Source organism: Haemaphysalis longicornis, unplaced genomic scaffold (genome assembly GCF_048455015.1).
Source record: "Haemaphysalis longicornis isolate Haplotype H1 unplaced genomic scaffold, Haemaphysalis longicornis Haplotype H1 scaffold_3, whole genome shotgun sequence".
NCBI lineage: Eukaryota > Metazoa > Arthropoda > Arachnida > Ixodida > Ixodidae > Haemaphysalis > Haemaphysalis longicornis.
This window is the reverse complement of record NW_027526335.1, coordinates 224,913,273-224,934,221: the sequence shown is the minus strand read 5'-3', so window position 1 is coordinate 224,934,221 and position 20,949 is coordinate 224,913,273. Positions and strand designations below refer to the sequence as shown.

The window sequence follows — 20,949 nt, the reverse complement described above, 5'->3', positions numbered from 1 at the left end:
CCAAGGTGCACCAAAACAGGCCCAAAACAACCGTCGCTAAATCAAACGACAAAGCCGTACCACCAACACCACCGCCTGCGAGCAGGCACTACCGCGCGGGGAACGCTGAATAAATTAGCCGCGCCATCTGTAGTGTGCTTCGTGAGGGAAACTATCCGCCCTGCCGCTCCCCCCCCCGCCGCCTCCGCCGCGTTGGGAGTTTGTTGCCCCGCATGCCATGAAAGAACCGGTGGCTGGTAGAGCTAGAAAGCTTTACTTTAAAAATGAACAAATGAATCTTTATGTTCCGCGCTCTCCTCGATAACAGGGTTACATCCTGTCTGACGCGTGCTGGAACATAACGGGAATTGCTCTGCCAAGCGCACGTATGCTAAACATTGGCAGCAGCAGGCCCAGTCATTTGGAGAGTGTTCACGTATCGGAATAAACGCGAATTTCGGGACAAACTGGAATATTTTCTCAGGATTTGTTTCCGCGCTTACTTTCGGCACGGTTATCCAGAGCTTTATGGGCCATACGAGATAAAATTCAACTTTGTCTCCTTCGTAACATTCCCTCGTTATAATACCACTGACTAAGGAAAACTTCACTTCGCTCTAAAATAAGACAAAAAGAGACTGGCTATGCGACCCACTAGCTACTCTCCCGCACTACAGACTATGACGTATTATATGGGCCGCTGTCTGATTGGCCGAGCCCAGCAAAAGCAAACGCAAGTTTGGCCGGCCTGATAAGCTTGCAGAACCAGCTATTTTCGCTTAACTTGAATGAATATTTTTCCTATACAAGTAGGAATGGAGGGGTACACAATGAAAGCTATGAACGAACACGTAAACATTGAAGAAATGAGTGCAGCACTTTGGATTCTAACAACTCCAGACACAGCGGTTGGACGCGTTGGGCTTGTTTTACGCAACACTGTCAAACTGCCGTAAGCGGCACGGCCACTTACATGGTCATGTTTTTCTTGTCATCGCTTATGTTTTAGGAAACCATTACTATAAACCATATTAAAACACCGGAAGGTATAGAAGTCCGAACAGAAGAAATACTGCGAACTTCAGCGGTGTTGCAGCGCCGTTTATGAATGTGGACGACAAACAAGATAACCAAACGGCCGTCTGTGAGATGGTAGCATCCCTGCTCCACTATCTTTACATTTATGGCCCTGTTCTTCAAACGTCATAGTCGACGTCACGAAACGCAGGATTTATCTTTAAAATAAACATTTGGGTTAGAATGTTTAATTTCTCAGTGAATAAAGCATTGTTTGGTGTCGGATAGGGGCTGGGGGCAGCTAATCCTTCGAATAAAACAGACTTGTATTTTGCCTGCATGGCCCCTCTAAGGTACACAGAGTTTATAACATCCGTTTCATGGTTGAATAAATTTATTGTCACGTGGGTTGCTCACATCCAGCAAATGCTGGAAGACGACGTCATCGCACCGTCGAATAGTCCTTGGGCGTCGCCCGTAGTGTTAGTGAAAAAGAAAGATGGGACATTGCGGTTTTGTGTGGACTACCGCAAACTCAACGAGGTCACCAAAAAAAGATGTCTACCCGCTGCCTCGCATTGACGACTCCCTCGACAGACTACGACACGCCTGCTATTTTTCGTCTATGGACTTAAAAAGCGGGTATTGGCAGATCGAGGTCGATGAACGGGACCGCGAGAAAACCGCTTTCGTGACGCCTGATGGGCTGTACGAATTTAAAGTGTTTCCGTTCGGGTTGTGTTCCGCTCCAGCCACTTTTCAAAGACTGATGGACACCGTGCTGTCGGGCCTAAAGTGGCAAACTTGCTTGGTGTATCTGCATGACGTGATCGTGTTTTGCACCACGTTTGAAGAACACCTCGAACGCCTCACGTCCGTCCTCGAGGCAATACGATCCGCCGGACTTACGCTAAAGCCTGAGAAGTGTCATTTTGGGTACGACGAACTCCTGTTCCTCGGCCATGTAGTTAGCAGTGCCGGAGTTCGACCTGATCCTACTAAGACTGAAGCGGTATCCCAGTTCCCCGTGCCAACCAACAAGAAAACCGTGAGGCGCTTTTTGAGGCTATGCTCCTATTACCGAAGATTTATACAGAACTTCGCCCGCATTGCAGCTCCGCTGACCAACCTTACACGGGATGATGTCGCGTTCCTGTGGAATGACGAGCAACAGAGGGCGTTCGACGAGCTGCGCCAGTGGTTGCAAACACCTCCTGTCTTGGCCCATTTCGACGAAAACGCCATCACCATGCTCCATACCGACGCCAGTACCGTTGGGCTCGGAGCGGTTCTTCTCCAGTTGCAAGACGGCCTCGAAAGGGTGATAGCGTACGCCAGCCGAACGTTGTCCTCTTCGGAAGCCAACTACTCGGCCACAGAAAAGGAGTGCCTCGCCGTCATTTGGGCAGTACTTAAATTTCGACCCTACCTGTATGGCCGTCCATTTACAGTGGTCAGTGACCATCACTCGCTCTGCTGGTTGATGAGCCTAAAAGACCCGTCTGGTCGATTAGCTCCGTGGAGCCTTCGGCTTCAAGATTTCGACGTCAAAGTCATTTACAAGTCCGGCCAAGAGCATGCCGACGCCGATTGCCTCTCGCGAGCACCAGCTTGCCCTGCGTCGGCGAATGACTGTACCGATGACGACGCTTTTCTTGGAGTGCTGGACACATCCTCCGTGTCAGAGCAGCAACGGGGGGACTCCGAGCTATGGCCGCTCATTGATTTCTTGGAGGGACGTTCATCCACTGTGCCGCGGGTGTTTTCAAGAGCGCTGTCATCCTTCAGTCTCCGCGGTGGTGTCCTGTATAAAGCGAATTTTTCTCCGCGTGGCCGAAGCTACCTGCTTCTTGTACCTGCAGTACTTCGTAACGAGGTTCTGCAGGCTTGCCACGATGAGCCGACGGCGTGTCACCTCGGCTTCACCCGTACCCTGACTAGGATCCAGCAGTCATACTACTGGCCAAAACTTTCTGCAGCCGTGCGGCATTACGTGCGCACGTGCCGTGAATGTCAACGACGGAAAGCGCCACCACTCCGGCCAGCGGGCCTCCTGCACCCTGTCCAAATCCCCGAGAAGCCGTTTGAACAGGTCGGGATGGACCTGTTGGGACCATTTCCGACGTCGTCCGAGGGAAACAAGTGAATTGTAGTCGCTACCGACTACCTCACTCGGTATGCCGAAACAAAAGCCCTCCAAAGAGGAACTGCATTCGAGGTTGCCAAGTTTTTCATTGACAACATTGTTCTCCGGCATGGTGCCCCGGCCATTGTTATTACGGACAGAGGCAAAGCGTTTACTGCTGGGCTTGTCGACGCAGTGATGCAACTCAGCGGTACAGCACATCGGACCTCAACAGCGTACCACCCGCAGACAAACGGTTTGACTGAACGGCTCAACAAAACAATAGCAGATATGCTGAGTATGTACACCGACGCCGAGCACGAGACCTGGGACGCCGTATTGCCATACGTGACATTCGCTTACAATACGGCTCAACAAGACACGACCAGGATGACGCCGTTCTTCCTCCTTTACGGCCGTCCCGTGACCTCTATGTTGGACGCAATGCTGCCTCACGGCACCAGCAACGACAACATGCAGCTAAATGAGTTTACGGAACGAGCGGAAGAGGCGCGTCAACTGGCGCGCTTACGAACAAGGCAGCAACAGCGCTACGACACGCGCCGTTACAACCTCCGTCACAGGACTGTCGTTTCAAACCCGGCGAACGAGTCTGGGTATGGACTCCTGTTCGACGTCGAGGACTCTCTGAAAAGCTCCTCAAACGCTACTTCGGTCCCTATAGAGTTTTGCGCCAACTTAGCGATGTCACCTATGAGGTTGTGGACGACGGAATCGTTTCTCAACGCCGGCGTAACCGCCGCCCTGACGTCGTTCATGTCGTGCGTATGAAGCCCTACCTGACACGTTGAGGGACAATGCCTCGAGCGCATTTCTTTTTCCAGAGCCTTGCAGGCATCAGGACGATGCTCTCTCGACGAGGGGGGAAATGTCACGTGGATAGTTATCAAGCAGATATCCCCTGCTTGCGGTATGCGTGATCGCCGTGCAGTGATAGCGTACAATCCCCAGCGAGTGTGACGTTCCCTCTCCTTGCCAGCCAGGTGTTCGAAGACGACGACGCAAGTGTGTGGGTTCACCGCTCGCGGGCAGAACGATTCAGCCTTCTTCGCTGAGACTCGCCGTGCTGCCTCTACTCTTCGGTGTAGCGCTACGCCTAATAAATAGGTACATCTCAATCCTGCTGTCTACACCTCCGTCTACTAAGACGCAACAATATTCCTGGATTTTGTATATTGCCCCAGACGATAAGATGAGTTATGTTTTTATAGATGACGCAGAATCCCAGCAGGGGGGAAGAAACAAAAAGGATATAAATAAAATGTAGAATTGCGTAATACACACTTGTATAATATATATATATATATATATATATATATATATATATATATATATATATATATATATATATATATATATATATATATATATATATATATATATATATATATATATATATATGTATGTATATATGTATATTGTCACGAAGCCAGAGACGACGCAGTTGTCTTCAAGGAAAACAAGTTCATTGGAGCGAACTTGTGCTTCCCTAACAACTCAAAGAATACAGGGGCGGCGAAGCGGCAGTCAACAAAGTGACGCGTGCAGGCGAGCTCCGGAGATTCAAATGCCGCGGCGTCTGCTCTCCAGGCTTTTATCTTTCGACGCAAGTGTTTCGGGAACCGTCGATTGACATCCAGAACATTGTAGATCACAGAAGATTATTCTGGGCTAGCGAAGTTAGGGCGAAACAGTCTGCTTATCTGAATATGATAACCCGTGCGGCATAAAAATAAAGAATGGAAGCCGCGCTTAGCTTGGAACGCAGATAACACAGCCGGGCTTGGCCCGGCAGTAAAAACAAACAATAAATAAACAATACATGGTTCGTGGCATTACCCCCCTCTAAGAGTGCATCGACCCGATGCTAAAATAAAAGACAGTCCGAACAAACAAAAAAAAGTCCGTCATCTTGCAGAGTAAGGTTTCAAGCGAACCACGTGGACGACTTCGGGCCGCGTGCGTCGTCGTGATGCTCCGGAATCGCCATCGGGGATCACCTCGTAGGTAAGTTGGCCGACACGTCGTAGAATCTGGTAGGGTCCGAAATACCGTCGCAGAAGCTTCTCACTGAGTCCGCGTCGTCGGATGGGAGTTCAAACCCAAACACGGTCCCCTGGGTGGTACTCGACGTCTCGGCGTCGGAGGTTGTAGCGCCCGGCGTCCACCAGCTGCTGGTCCGTTGTACGAACTCGAGCGAGCTGCCGGGCCTCCTCCGCGCGCTGAAGGTATCCTTGGACGTCCAGGTTGAGGTTGTCGTCTTCTACATGTGGCGTCAAGCATCGTAGTCGGCAGTCTTCCGTAGACAAGCTCGAACGGCGTCATTTGCGTAGTTTCCTGTGTAGCCGTGTTGTACGCAAACGTGACATACGGGAGCACTTCATCCCAAGTCTTATGTTCAACGTCGACGTACATTGACAGCATATCCTTGATCGTCTTGTTCAGACGTTCCGTTAGTCCGTTCGTTTGGGGGTGGTATGCCGTCGTTCTGCGGTGGTCCGTGTTGCTGTAGTGTAAGATTCCTTGCATAAGCTCCGCAGTGAAGGCCGCTCCGCGGTCCGTGATTAGGACTTCCGGGGCTCCATGTCGCAACACAACTTGGTTCATGAAGAAATTCGCGACTTCTTGTGCAGTCCCCCACGGAAGAGCGGCGGTCTCTGCGTAGTGCGTCATGTAGTCTGTCGCTACGACAATCCACTTGTTCTGTGATCGTGACGTAGGGAACGGGCCTAGAAGGTCCATTCCGAACTGTTGAAATGGCCTCGACGGGACGGCGATTGGTTGCAGTAATCCAGCGGGCCTTGTGGGCGGCGTTTTTCGTCGGTAGCAGTCACGGCAACTCCGAACGTAGTTGGTGACGTCGGATGTAAGTCAGGGCCAGAAGTACTTCGCCTTGATTTTTGCAATAGTGCGAGCTGTTCCGAGATGTCCGGAAGACGGGTCGTCGTGGCACGCTTCCAAAATTTCGTCACGAAGGTCTTCGGGGATGACAAGTAGATAATTCGTTCTCGTTCCGGGGCTGAAATTCTTCTTCACGAGGACGGAGTTTTTGAGGGTGAAGGCTGGTAAGTTCCTCTTGAACACCCTAGGCGCGGCGACGTTGCGTCCTTCGAGGTAGTCGATCATGACGCGCAGGTCGGGGTCGGCACGCTGCTTGGCGGCTAGGTAGCTCTCTGTCACGACTCCGAGGAACGCGCTGTCTTCATCGGTGTTTTGGGGTGGTGGGTCGACGGGGGCGCGGGACAGGCAGTCGGCGTCGGAGTGTTTCCTGCCGGATTTGTAGACTATTGTAACGTCGAACTCTTGCAGGCGCAAGCTCCACCGCCCAAGACGGCCAGAGGGGTCTTTCAAATTGGCGAGCCAACACAGCGCATGGTGGTCTGTCACAACCTTGAACGGTCGGCCATACACATATGTGCGAAATTTTGAAATGGCCCATATGATAGCCAGGCACTTTTTTTCGGAGGCAGAGTAGTTTTTTTCCTCCTTCGACAGACCACGGCTGGCGTAGGCGATTACCTTTTCGCAACCGCTTTGCTTTTGGACGAGGACGGCACCCAAACCTATATCGCTGGCATCCGTGTGCATTTCCGTTTCGGTATTTTCGTCGAAATGAGCGAGCACAGGCGGGTTTTGCAGGCGCTGTTGCAGCTCGCAGAATGCTTTTTCTTGGGCGTTTTCCCAGGCGAAAGGGGTGCTATCTTTTGTCAGGCGCGTGAGTGGCTCTGCGATGCGTGCGAAGCTTGCGACGAAGCGCCGGTAGTATGCGCATAGCCCGAGAAATCTTCGCACGCCCTTCTTGTCTTTCGGCCTTGGGAAGTTCGAAATGGCCGAAGTTTTTGCCGGGTCAGGTAGGACTCCCGCGGCGTTGACGACGTGGCCCAACAACTTCAGCTCCTTATACGCAAAACGATACTTTTCAGGCTTAAGCGTTAACCCCGATGTACGAATGGCTTCGAGACCATACTCCAACCTTGCAAGGTGTTCGTCGAAATTCCGGGCGAATACCACAACGTCGTCGAGATATACGAGGCAGGTGTGCCACTTTAGGCCAGCTAGCACAGCGTCCATGACCCTTTGAAACGTGGCTGGTGCCGTGCACAGCCCAAACGGCATCACCTTGAACTCGCATAGACCGTCCGGGGTAATAAATGCAGTCTTCTCTCGGTCTCTCTCGTCCACTTTTATTTGCCAGTAGCCGGTCTTCAGATCCATCGATGACAAGTACTTCGCGTGTCAGAGGTGGTCGAGGGCGTCGTCGATTCGTGGCAGGGGGTACACGTCCTTTTTGGTGATTTTGTTCAGTCTCCGGTAGTCAACGCAGAACCTTAAAGTGCCGTCTTTTTTCTTCACGAGTACGACCGGCGCAGCCCACGGACTTTTAGATGGCTGTATTATGTCGTCGCTGAGCATGTCGTCTACTTGAGTCCGGATGGCTTCGCGCACGTGTGAAGACACGCGGTACGGTGACTGTCGGGTAGGTCGGGCTCCATCTTCGGTTATTATCCGGTGCTTCGCCAGAGGTGTATGACGTAACCTTGAGTTCGACGAAAAACACTCGCTGTAGCGATGAAGCATAGCCAATAACTGGTTCCTTTGTTCTTGCGGTAGCGCCGGATTCACGTGGAAAGGATGCTGGAGCTTGAAGGTATTTTCGGGTGCGCGTTCAAAGTCGGCGACTGCACTCACGTCACTTTCCTGTTGCGTTTCTTCGAGGAACGCAATTGCAGCGCCCTTGTTTAAATGCTGGTACTCCTCGGTGAAATTGGTGACCAAAACATGGGACGGGCGTTGCTTAAACCGCACAATGCCTCTTGCGACAGACACACCGCGATCTAGAAGCAACCTTTGGTCACTCTCCACGATAGCGTCGACGTCAGGAGCAGCACCTTCACAGTAGACTGCGATCATCAAGCTTGCGCGGGGTGGCAGGGTAACGTGATCGTCTGCGATCCTTACAGCTGCAGGGTGTTCGGGGTTCGGTTCCGGCGTCATAGAGTGATAGGAGGAAAAAGTTATAGACTCTGTCTGCAGATCAATTATTGCGCCGTTGTCCGTCAAAAAGTCCATTCCGAGAATCACGTCGCGGGAGCAGTGAGGCAAGACAACGAACGCGGCAGGGTACGTCGTGCCGTCTATGGTGACGCGGGATGTGCACGTTCCACTTGGCGTCACGAGGTGGCCTCCTGCTGTGCGTATGTGCGGACCGTCCCATCTGGTCATAACTTTCTTCAGCTTAGACGCAAATGGTCCGCTCATTACTGAGTAGTCGGCTCCCGTGTCTACGAGGGCAACTACATCAAAGCCGTCGATGGACACCTCTACGTCGGACGCCGCCTTCCTCGAGTTCCGGGTGCGTCGGGGCGTCGCATCTCGGCTTGTGCGTGTTGACGGTCGGGTACTGCGCGTCGTCGTCGTCGCCTTCTCAGGGGCAGGCTCGGCCATGTCGGGTACGTGCCACGCCTTGTGGCCGTGTTCGGGAGTGACGTCAGGGTTAGGTTGGGTCGTCGGGATGAGGGCATGTCGCGAGTCACAGTCTTCGGCGAATCGTTGCGTCGTTGGAGGGTTTTCGTTTTTCCGCCGTTGTGCAACTTCACCTCCAGAAGTTGCTGCTTTTAGTTTCCCCCGCGTGGGCTGGGGGACCTTCCACGTGCGAAGTCAGCACTGCTACGGCAGTCCAGCGACTGGTACGGGTAGGGCGACGGCGAACGGTTGAAACGGGCTGGTCCACGGCTAGTGTTGGACAGGTATTCTTCAATCTCAGATGGGCGCTGGCCGGGTCGGGGGCGTGGTGCGTCGACGGAGAAGCCACGAAATCCGAGTCTCTTGTATGGGCAGCGACGGTAGATGTGGTCGGCCTCTCCGCAGTGGTAACACTGCGGGTGATTATCGGGCGTTCTCCACACCTCGGTCTTCCTTGGGGCCTGGTTTCGGGTTACAGGGGGTCGGGCGGGCGACATTGGGCGGCGGTACGGCGGGGCCTCTTGACGACGTGTTGGAAAAGGGCGGGGTCGACGAACAGCCGCGGAGTAGGTCATAGCCTCTGGCTCGCGGGGTTCTTCGGATGGCATAGAAGTTTCCAAAGCCTGCTCTACTTCTTCCCGGATCACTTCAGTCAGCGAAGCGACTTGAGGTTCTGGCGTCGTCGTAGGGAAAAGTTTCCGTAGCTCCTCCTTCACCACAGCACGGATGGTGTCGCGTAGTGAGTCGGAGTTAATAGCGCCGGCACCAATTGTCTCCGAAACCAGCGCATTGATTGGGCGGTCGTACTGCCTTGTTCGGATTTCGAGCGTCTTCTCCATTGCGGCGGCCTCAGACGCGAATTCGGACACGGTCTTAGGGGGGTTGCGAACAAGGCACGCGAAGAGCTCTTGCTTCGCACCTCGCATAAGAAACCGTAGTTTCTTTTCCTCCGTCATTTCTGGGTCCGCACGGCGAAAAAGTCGCTTCATCTCCTCGACGATGATCATGACCCCTTCGTTGGGGTGCTGCGTTCGAGTTTCCAGCAATAGTGCCGCGCGTTCTTTTCTGACCACGGTAGTAAAGGTTTTCAGGAACTCGCTTTTGAAGCGAGCCCAGTTGATCAAGGTGCTCTCGTGGTTCTCGAACCAAGTGCGAGCTGAATCTTCCAAGAAAAAGAAAACATGCCGGAACGTTTCTGCGTCGTCCCACCTGTTGAAGATCCGAACGCGCTCCAGTTTCTCCAGCCATTCTTCTGGATCTTCTGCGGGGGCTCCTCGAAAGGATGGCGGTTCCCGTGGCTGCTGCAGGACGACTGGCGATGTTGCTTCTGGCACTATGGTGGTGGTTGCAGCGGTCGTTCTTTTGGGTCCGTCTGGCAGGAGACCAAACTCGGGCGGGAGGCCTTGCAGTCGGGGGCTGGCTCTTGTTGGACTGGCTTGGCGGCTTCCAGAGGTTGTAGAGCTCATGAAGGGTGCGTTCCCCGCAGCTCCACCAGATGTCACGAAGCCAGATGTCAGATATCAAGGAAAACAAGTTTATTGGAGCGAACTTGTGCTCCCCTAACAACTCAAAGAATACAGGGGCGGGGAAGCGGCAGTCAACAAAGTGACGCGTGCAGGCGAGCTCCGGAGATTCGAATGCCGCGGCGTCTGCTCTGCAGGCTTTTATCTTTCGGCGCAAGTGTTTCGGGAACCGTCGATTGACATCCAGAACATTGTAGATCACAGAAGATTATTCTGGGCTAGCGACGTTAGGGCGAAACAGTCTGCTTATCTGAATATGATAGCCCGTGCGGCATAAAAATAAAGAATGGAAGCCGCGCTTAGCTTGGAAGCAGATAACACAGCCGGGCTTGGCCCGGAAGTAAAAACAAACAATAAATAAACAATAAATGGTTCGTGGCAATATTATATTATAAAATTGCGGTAATATATAAGCGAGCAAGAAAAAGGGGCAAGCACGCAGCTATTTTACAATTATAGACGCAAAATACGCCGCGGCTTAAGAGAAAAAGAAAAAAAATTACTTTCTATTTTGAATTGTAAATCGTTACTGTGTCGATTTTCTTATTTCGTGGGGCCACTACCCTGTAGTGATCACTGCTGTACTGCTTTTGAAAAACATATAATGGGTCTTTGCTGCGGTTAGTTTGTTTAGCACGTTTTCGTGCCTTGTATCACTTCTCTTGTCTCTTCGCAACAAGTTATTTAAAGCCTGGCTCACACATTTGCTCCCCGTCTTAGTAATCTGGTGTGCTTCCACCTTTTCGCGAACCTACGGTCATTGTGTCGGAAAACGATCTTCGTCTCCGTCAGAACGGAATAATACGGGTACTCGCCCTTACGGCAGTGCACAGCCAAGTAAGCATGCCAATTTTGTTTAGGCATAGGTCTGTGTTTCTTTATCCTCGTGTTACACACGCCGACTAGTCTATCTGATGTACAAGGCACCACATGACAAGGGAATTTGGTAAACAACGTCTGTGGCACACTGATCAGACTTTTTCCCACAACATGCCCTATTTCAACAGTGAACGCTTGGTTCAGAGAGTTTTTGGACTGCCGGAGAAATTTTACGCTTGGTTTCGCTGACACGCTTGTGCTTCGTTTTTTGTCATTGTCTGCGTACCCAGTTAAATTTAGGCTGACCAGTACTATTTAAGTATGATCCAACTAGCTCAGATTCTGCCTATTGTAAATTTTATGGATTTTTACAGGTGCCTAAAATACCCCGTTGACACCAACGCGCATAGCAAACTTCTTAAGACCATGTGACATTTTGTGCACATACGGCATCACAGCAGGACTTTCATTTCTTTGTTTATCCTTTTTCGTTGTGCATTTAACCAGTTTCACAAATCTTTTCCTCGCAATACTCACTATTCAATCAAAGTATTTCGCCGGTTTCGATCTAATATTTTATTTGTGAAAGATTTCCGATATTATTTTAGAGCATGAGCGCATTGATGCGGCTCCCAAACACGAAAAGACTGCGCCACTTCTTACCAGTTTAGAATTGCCGGAACAGAGCAGAGGCTTCCACGTCCAATGTTTATACAGCCACCTCAGATTATTACCAAATATTAGCAACCACCAAATATTAGGCGCAGGTCAAGAAATTGCAATTCATCGTTCATCGTCAGTAACTCAGCTGTAAACTGCAACCCATGGCCATTCAACAGAGTGCCTGTGAAACCTAGTCGTGGCGTTGCTTCTTTCGGGACCGCTCCATAGGCCATCGATCACACATGATCGATGCTTTCCCGAGCCTGCAGAATACAAATTTTCGCTCGATGGAACACCTAGCGACATCTAGGAGATAGTTTGAAAACTATAGTTTTCTCTTTTGCGAAGTTTCTTTTTTTATCGCCAGGCGGCAACGCATCAGATATTTTATTCTGACGGGCAGTGGTTTCGAATGTAAACAAACATGGGGTCATACTCGCGCGAGCGCGATAAGAAATCCGCCTCGTCTCGTCTCACATATCTTCGCCTTCTACTGTAGATTTTAACGATGAGAGTGGCAGTGAAGTGTCGGAATGCGGCTTTAGAGATCGGATTTCAGCTCGAGTGAGGATTCGGGTGTCGATCAGCCTGAAACATCAAATCCCGCTCAAAGGTGGGTGTTGGTTTCGGTTTCAATTGTCTCTGGAGTAGGTATGTGCGCTCGAAATATGTTCTGGCTGGTTTATATTTGTTCACTAGGGTGTTACCTACCTATGGTGGTGATCTCCTGCCACCATCTCAGAAAGGGATCATGTTTTCGCCGAGACGAGAGCCCGGCGTGTACCTGGGCGACGACATACCCATGGCCGTAGTGCCAAAGAGATCACGCACGAAACAAAAAATCAGTTACACCTAGCCGCATCAAACTTTCGTGATGAAGAAACAAAGCATTGTGTTAGATTTTGTATATCCTGAAATAATTTTATTCTTTTTTAATATGTTTATATTTACGCTTTTTTCTGTCTTTTTCTGTAGTTTTTTTACAAAGTTCTTACTTTAAGATTTTTTCATGGTTTTATCGTCAGTGTTGAAGGAAAACTTGGTATTGTGTGTCAAAGAACATATAATTAGCTGAATTTTGGTATATGCTAAGGTAGGATGGTGCCTATGCTTTATGTAATAAAAAATTTGTAGCGAGACCTCTCTTTTTCATCACTTTTTCCGGCGGTCCCGAAAGAGTTAATTTGTTTGTTCACGGCGCACAGTCTGACACGTGGTATCAATACTGTATATATATATATATATATATATATATATATATATATATATATATATATATATATATATATATATATATATATATATATATATTGTAACGAAGATAGTGAGCGACCGTTAGAGAACCAGTCTCCCCGAGCGGGTATGTGTTCGGCTAAAGCGGAGGCTGACCTTCTGAGTGGCGTCAATCCCCAAGTGGGTATATGTTCCCGTAGCGACACAACGGCAGCTCCATCGACAGTGCTTCGGCGCAAGACCTGCGCGCGGACGCCAGACCTCGTTTGGACTCTGAAACGGCCAGACCTCGTTCGTGCCTCTTGCAAGACCTGCCAATAAACCCCATTATATTTTGGTGGAGGTCCTAGACTTCACGCGATCCCCAGCCTGGAACTACGAAGCAAGCGAGTGCTCCCGCCCCTGCATCGAGAAATCGACGACGAAATGGCGTCACCACAGCAGGCACCCATCGTGTGCTCCGGGTCTCTCCGCCAGCGCGACCCCGCCTTTTTCAATGGCAAAGACGACGCCGATGCCGAGGATTGGCTGTCTGCCTACGAAAGGGTGAGCGCCTACAACCGATGGGACAACGGGATGAAGCTGAACAACGTCGAGTTTTCCCTGACCGAGCTCGCCAACACGTGGTTTTATAACCACAAACCGCGCATGAAAACCTGGCCTGAATTCACGTCCGAGTTCATTAAGGCGTTCGGTCGCCCCGCTGTGCGCAAGCTTCTCGCTGAACAGCGGCTTCGCGTGCGAGCACAGCGAGACGACGAGGGTTACACCAGTTACATTGAGCACGTCGTGGACCTCTGCAAGCGGGTGGATCCTGTGATGCCTGAGCCCGACAAGATCAGGCACATCCTCAAAGGCATCGAGGATTATGCATTTCAGATGCTCCTGGGCAAGAACCCGCAGACTGTTGACGAAGTCCTCAATTGGTGCCTCAGCTATGACGAGCTGCGTAAACAGCGTGTTGTGACTCGACAACGCACACTGCCCAAAGAAGACGTTTCACGAGGGACACTGTCGTCATTGGCCGTACCTTCCGACCTTTCTCCTCTTCTGCCGCACATTGATTTTGATTTGATTGTAGGGTTTAACGCGCCGACGCAACGCAGACGATGAGGCGCGCCGTAGTGGAGGGCTCCGGATTAATTTTGACCACCTGGGGATCTTTATCGTGAGCCGAAATCTCGTACACACGGGCGTTTTTGCTTTTCGCCTCCATCAGAAAAGCGGCCGCCGCGGCCGGGAATCGAACCCGCGACCTCGTGCTCAGCAGCGCAACGCCTTAGCCACTGAGCCACCGCGGCGGGTTTCTGCCGCACATCGAGGCGTTCGTGCGTGCAGAAGTTTCGCGGCAGCTGGCCCTGCTTCCTAGCGCTCGAGAGCCTGCCTTTCCGCTGCCCCCGACTGTGCAGCGAGTGATTCAAGAACAGGTCGCCGAGGCACTTCCCTCAGCCTGCCAACCGCCACATGTGCCTGTATCCGTGGCTTCACCCTTGACCTCACACTTAGCGTCAGCAGTGGCACCTCCCTTTTCAACTACCGCCGCAGCGCCTTTCGCTTCCCCAGTAGCATCGACCCTAACGGTACCCATGGCTCCGCCTCTCGCTTCACCGGCTGCGATGAATTACGCTTCAGTCGTACGACAACTGGAGCCAGGCGCCTTTCAGGCATATCAGTACACGGCACCCTAGCGGGTGACACGGTATTCTCAACCGGCACCTCAACAGCTCAATCCTTGGCGCACACCAGACAACCGCCCGATATGTTACGCATGCTGCATGCCCGGGCACGTGGCGCGGATGTGCCGTCGGCGGCCACCACTTGATCGCGATGTCCACCCTGTATCGGCCTACGGATCTCAGCCGTATTTCGCCCCCGGTGATTCAGGACCGACACCGAGCTCCTGTACTAGCGAGCCACCACCATTTTCGAGCCGTCGCCCTTCTTCACCGCGTCGCCGCTCCGTGTCGCCCATGCGGCCCCGACAAAATCCGGTTGCCGAGGGAAACTAACGGCTGCAGTTCCCGAGGCAAGAACTGCACGAACGTCAAAATACCGAAGTCCTCTTATATCACCCGCTAACGTTATAGATGTGACTGTGGAAGGTGTCGCCGCACTAGCGCTTTTTGATACGGGAGCCGCAGTGTCAGTGTTAAGTGAACGTATCTGCCGCTCGTTGCGTAAAGTCACAACACCTCTCGGTGGACTTACTCTTCGGACTGCAAGTGCGCAAGAGGTTAAGCCGCTAGCCATGTGCACCGCTCGTGTCCTCATCCAAGGCATCACTTACGTCATCGAGTTCGTTGTGCTCCCGTCATGTTCTCACGATATCATTCTTGGGTGGGACTTTCTATCCCGTCATCACGCCATAATCGATTGTGCTCGTGCGCAAGTTGAACTTCTACCGTTGTGGGAGCCGCCGCAGAACGAACTGTCGATCAAGTTGCTGGTTTCCGAAGATACCGATATTCCCCCGAGCTGCTCCGTGATTGTTCCTGTTTCTTGCAATGTCGCTGCGGACACAACCGTGATTTTCACACCGTCGAGTTTATTTCTTTGGCGCAAGTTGCTCCCCTTACCTTCCGCTGTCCTTGATGTTCGCTCTGGTTCAAGCTTAATGGCGGTCTGCAACGCATCCTCTTGCCCGACAACACTGTTCCATGGGGAATGTCTGGGATTCGTGGAAGCTGTTGATTCCTCGCATGTAGAGGCCGTGCCCGACGAACCGTCGTTCTTCCCTGTGAGTGCACTTAGTCCCGAGTGTATGGCAAGTCCAGACGTGTTCCTACAGTCTATCAACAAAGACCTCACCTCGGCCAAACGCGACCAGCTCATCAACCTTCTACAACGTTTCCGTGAATCGTTCGATTGCCAGCAAGCCACCTTGGGACGCACGTCGAATGTCGCCCACGAAATTGACACCGGCTCCCACGCGCCCCTACGGCAGCGGCCATATCGCGTGTCACCTGCGGAGCGCCGCGTGATCGACGAGCAAGTGGCAGATATGCTTGCGCGCAACGTAATTCGGCCCTCTACCAGCCCGTGGGTCTCCCCCGTGGTACTGCTAACTAAGAAAGACGGGTCGATCCGGTTCTGCGTAGATTACCGTCGCCTGAACAAGATTACACGCAAGGACGTCTACCCGCTACCTCGTATCGACGATGCTCTTGACTGCTTACAGGGCGCCGAATTCTTCTCCTCACTAGATTTGCGGTCAGGCTACTGGAAAGTGCCCATGGCCGATGCCGATCGCTCAAAAACGGCGTTCATTACGCCCGACGGGCTTTACGAATTCAATGTGATGCCTTTCGGGCTTTGTAATGCGCCAGATACCTTCGAGCGAATGATGGACAATGTTTTACGGGGCCTCAAGTGGAAAACATGTCTGTGTTATCTCGATGACATTGTCGTGTTTTCGCCAGATTTCCACACGCACCTTGAGCGCCTTGAACAAGTGTTGACGTGCCTTGCTTCGGCTGGCTTGCAACTAAACTTGAAAAAGTGTCGCTTTGCTGCTCAGAGGCTAACAATTTTGCGCCACGTTGTTTCTAAAGACGGCATACTTCCGGACCCGGAAAAGCTTCGTGCAGTGGCAGAGTTTCCAAAACTGACCACTCTGAAAGACCTTCGAAGCTTTATTGGTCTCTGCTCGTATTTTCGGCGATTCGTTCGAAACTTTGCCACCATTATCGCCCCTTTGACACAGCTCCTCAACGGAAGCGCAGAAATTACCGCCTGGCCTCCTGCTTGTGAAAAGGCATTTGTGGCTATGCGAAGCCTGCTGACGTCGCCACCCATACTACGCCATTTTGATCCGCTTGCACCTACTGAAGTTCACACTGACGCCAGTGGTGTCGGTCTAGGTGCCGTTCTCGCTCAGCGTAAAGCAGGCTTCCATGAATACGTTGTTGCATACGCCAGTCGCACCCTGACTAAGGCGGAGCGGAACTATTCCGTCACCGAGAAGGAATGTTTGGCTATTGTTTGGGCTATCGCCAAATTTCGTCCCTATATTTACGGTCGTCCATTCAACGTTGTGACGGATCACCACGCTCTATGCTGGCTGTCCTCACTGAAAGACCCTTCCGGAAGACTCGGACGTTGGGCTCTTCGACTTCAAGAGTACGACATCCGAGTCATATACCGGTCCGGACGCAAACACAGTGATGCCGATGCCCTGTCTCGGTCACCCGTCGTGTCCGACACTGGTTCCCTGTCCACAGCAGACTGCGCGGTGGCGTCACTAGCTATACAAGATATGGCCTCAGAACAGCGTAAGGATCCGTGGATTGCCGCAATCTTGCAATACCTGTCGAGTCCATCAACAGTTCCAGCATCCCGGGCAACGCACCGCCAGGCTTCACACTGCGCCATACGTGACGACCTGCTCTACCGCCGGAACTACTCATCTGGAGGCAGGAAGTGGGTGCTCGTCATTCCTGGCCATTTGCGGTCCGAATTTTGCTCTTACCACCACGCTGACGCACAGTGCGCCCACGCTGGGGTGCTGAAAACGTATCAGCGGCTCCGTTTGCGCTACTACTGGCGGGGGATGTACACATTTGTGATCAAGTACATCCGCTCGTGCACAGAATGTCAGCGTCGTAAGTGTCCCCCTCAACATCCCACGGGAGCATTGCAGCCACTACCGTGTCCAGCACGACCTTTTGACCGTGTTGGAATAGATATTTACGGTCCACTTCCCAGCCGGCCGCAGGCAATCGTTGGATTATTGTGGCAGTTGATCACTTGACACGGTACGCGGAAGCAGCTGCACTGTCCACTGCCACTGCTCGCGGTGTCGCATCCTTCCTTCTTGAACGTTTTATTCTGCGGCACGGAGCGCCCAGGGAGCTGTTGAGCGACCGGGGACGAGTCTTCTTGTCCGAAGTCGTGGAGGCGCTGCTCACTGAATGCCGCGTTGTTCACAGGAAGACTGCATCCTACCACCCCCAAACCAACGGGATGACAGAACGTTTTAACCGTACACTGGGCGACATGCTGTCGATGTATGTTTCTCGTGACGATTCGAACTGGGACTTAGTTCTTCCTTTCGTCACGTACGCGTATAATACGGCCACGCAGTCAACCACCGGCTTCTCACCATTCTTTCTGCTGTACGAGCGTGAACCTTCCTGCCTACTTGACACCATCCTTCCTTACCGCCCTGACATCTCGGAATGTGTTCCAGTTTCGGAAATCGCCAAGCGAGCCGAAGAGTGCCGCCAACTGGCACGCTCCTTCACGGCAGCAGACCAAGGACGTCAGCAGTATCGCCACGGCGACAGTAGTGGAACGCCAACTTACGCTGCTGGCTCCCTTGTATGGCTACGGACACCGTCTACGGCCCCAGGGCTTTCAAGCAAACTTCAGACGAAATACCAGGGTCCCTACCGAGTCGTCGAAAAAACGTCTCCCGTCAATTACATCGTCGAGCCGGTCACTCCTAGTACCGATCGTCGCTTCCGTGGCCGCGAGACAGTTCACGTTCAGCGTCTCAAGCCCTATTACGACCCGCTCATCGTCGCATCACCCTGAGTCGCCAAGGATGGCTCCTTCTGTCCCCGGGGGTGATTGTAACGAAGATAGTGAGCGACCGTTAGAGAACCAGTCTCCCCGAGCGGGTATGTGTTCGGCTAAAGCGGAGGCTGACCTTCTGAGTGGCGTCAATCCCCAAGTGGGTATATGTTCCCGTAGCGACACAACGGCAGCTCCATCGACAGTGCTTCGGCGCGAGACCTGCGCGCGGACGCCAGACCTCGTTTGGACTCGGAAACGGCCAGACCTCGTTCGTGCCTCTTGCAAGACCTGCCAATAAACCCCATTATAATATATATATATATATATATATATATATATATATATATATATATATATATAATTTTTGAATAACAACAGTTGATAGTCAGCGCTAGTGTGTATTGCCTTTCTTCCATGTATGAGTGTTCGTGCCATTGTACGATGTGAACTTCATGGTCTTCCATTATGTCAAGTAGTACGACCGGTATATTATTCTTTAAGAAGCTTTAAGCCATGCGTTTAAGGTTTCGGGCAATAAATAGTCCGTGACGTTGCTTTAGGTCACATCACACGCAGTACGCAATTGCCAATCCACTGTCGAAACTCAGGCAGGCTCATAAGAGGAACCTGGCATCTGCTTCAGACTCTCGCTCTCCCTCTCTTATTTGCCTACCATCCTACTCCAGGTATATAGACCAGTAGTTTTACTTACACATATTTTAATTGATTAGTATATATATTAACTTTGTCCAAAGACTAGTGTCACCTTTTGCACGTGGTTGATGCGATCTGATATGCTCGAAAAACACAAGCTTGCAAGAAACTCTAGGTTGACAACTAAAACTATTTTAACCTGAGAAAAGTTCAGTGACCTGTCAGATATAACAGATGAGGAATGTTTACTCAGGCGACCAATTACTGCGCTGGTTGATTAACTAATTGGTTCGAGCGTCGGGTTCGTAGACCAGTTGCACAGTGCCGTGTCGATATTTCGGCAAATTTATAACATCCTCAGGGAATTGTAATCATTTCGTTGTCTGCAACTGCACCACGCCGGAAAGCCAAGTTCAAGCTTCAGAGCGCCAAACACCGGAAATTTATGTATAAATTTCCAGTTACGGCATGGAAAGTAGTAGTTGTGAAGTACAATGCGCTTGGTGCTTCCGAGTGCAGTGTCGCTGCCGGGGTTGGGGCACTTTTTACTCTTTGTGCATGTGGAAAAAATACGCTTGTCGCACTCGTCGGCGTTCTTTTTCTCGCAGATGGCCGATGCTCTTAAACCGGCAGAGGTGGGCTCGTTTCTGCTCAAGTGCAGTGCCTTGGTCGTCCTCGTCCTCTTCGGCGGCCCCGAGACGCTGCCCAACAACTACCCGCCAACTTCATCCGGCCCGTACTGGACGCTGCTTGATGTAGCCCACGCGGTGAGCGAGGCCCGTTTCTCTGCTGTGCTTTTCTCTGTCGTCGAGTGCGGAAATAAAAAAAAAACACGCCTAACCTCGTCCAGCTTTACAATTCAAATTGGCAACTTTTCAGATACAATCGAAGCTAAAGGAAAAATATTCCATGCGAAAGTATGACAGAAATGATTAGTTATTACCATAAGCTAGTTTTGGTTAGGAAATCAACGGTTGCAGGCTTTTCGACATTTTTGGCATGAATATTCACCTGAGAAGATGGAAGGACCAGCGTAAAACAAGTAGCAAACCAACAGGGGCCGTGAAGATGACATCCAACTTTGTTCAGCTTAAAAGAACAAGCCTTTGGTAACAGTTACTAGGCTTCAGTCCAGCGAAGAAGTGAATTTTCGAAGCTAAAAAAGAAAACAAAATGAGAGGGAAAAGGCCTACATTTTGCCCCACGGGGGTGCACTGCGGGCAGGAGTGACACGGTATGAGTCAGCACTAAAAACATTGAGATAACTGCCCCTTATCATACAAGTAAAAGAATAAAACGGAACTGGATGTCTCACTACAGTCGCCGAGTCATGTTTGTTGGCGGTGGCTCAAATTGGTTGCCGCCAATCGTATAAACAGGATTCTGTGACGTCATAGAAAATTTGCGAAAAAGTGGCTGGGCAGTCAGCACTTCTTCCCCTGTATTTTTATATGTCGATTATTTTTCCGAGGTTATCCGAGGTGTTGTCATTGTTATCGTGAAAAAACAGTCTCTATGGGCCTCGTGTGCTGGTATGGTGGCGCCACTGAGGTGCTGCGTTCAGCGCCATCTTGCGGACAACGAAGGCATAATTTCTAAATTCGCGAGAAGACGACGTCCCGAAGCATGACATTCAGCGCAGTACGATTATCAGCAAGAGAAAGAAGGAATGGCCGCTATTTTGTTGCAATGTGGTGCGAATAGCAAAACGGTCTTTTAAAGAGACCCTGCAACACTTTCGATAAGCGCTTTCACTTTTTCCTTCGCGTCTGGAACTACTGCGAAAGCGATAGTTATCGCCAGAATGGAGCGGACTGCGTGATTTGCTCATCTCACCAGCTACGCCTTCCATTTCTGCTTTGTTTTTGTGGCTTTTAAAGCTGCTATCGAAAAGCGCTCATTGCTGCAACGGTAGGAAAATCGGCCAACAGCCGC

The 20,949-nt window shown here is 51.3% G+C and overlaps 2 protein-coding genes across 2 annotated transcripts in view; one reads left to right on the top strand and one right to left on the bottom strand.

Moving 5' to 3' along the window:
• Positions 1 to 20,949, top strand: part of LOC144176017 (ATP-binding cassette sub-family C member 2-like) — a 320,694-nt gene that overhangs the window by 1,146 nt on the left and 298,599 nt on the right. The window contains exon 2 of the mRNA XM_077705121.1: positions 19,623 to 19,781. Coding sequence (XP_077561247.1) covers positions 19,623 to 19,781 — 159 coding nt within the window. The remainder of the gene's footprint in view (positions 1 to 19,622; positions 19,782 to 20,949) is intronic.
• LOC144175736 (uncharacterized) lies at positions 8,758 to 10,071 on the bottom strand. The gene has a single exon (XM_077704765.1). The coding sequence runs from the start codon at positions 10,069 to 10,071 to the stop codon at positions 8,758 to 8,760; it is 1,314 nt and encodes a 437-aa protein (XP_077560891.1).

What these genes read in the sequence shown, in the direction of transcription:
- LOC144175736 (XM_077704765.1), bottom strand. Translation starts at nt 10,071, where the DNA reads ATGAGCTCTACAACCTCTGGAAGCCGCCAAGCCAGTCCAACAAGAGCC.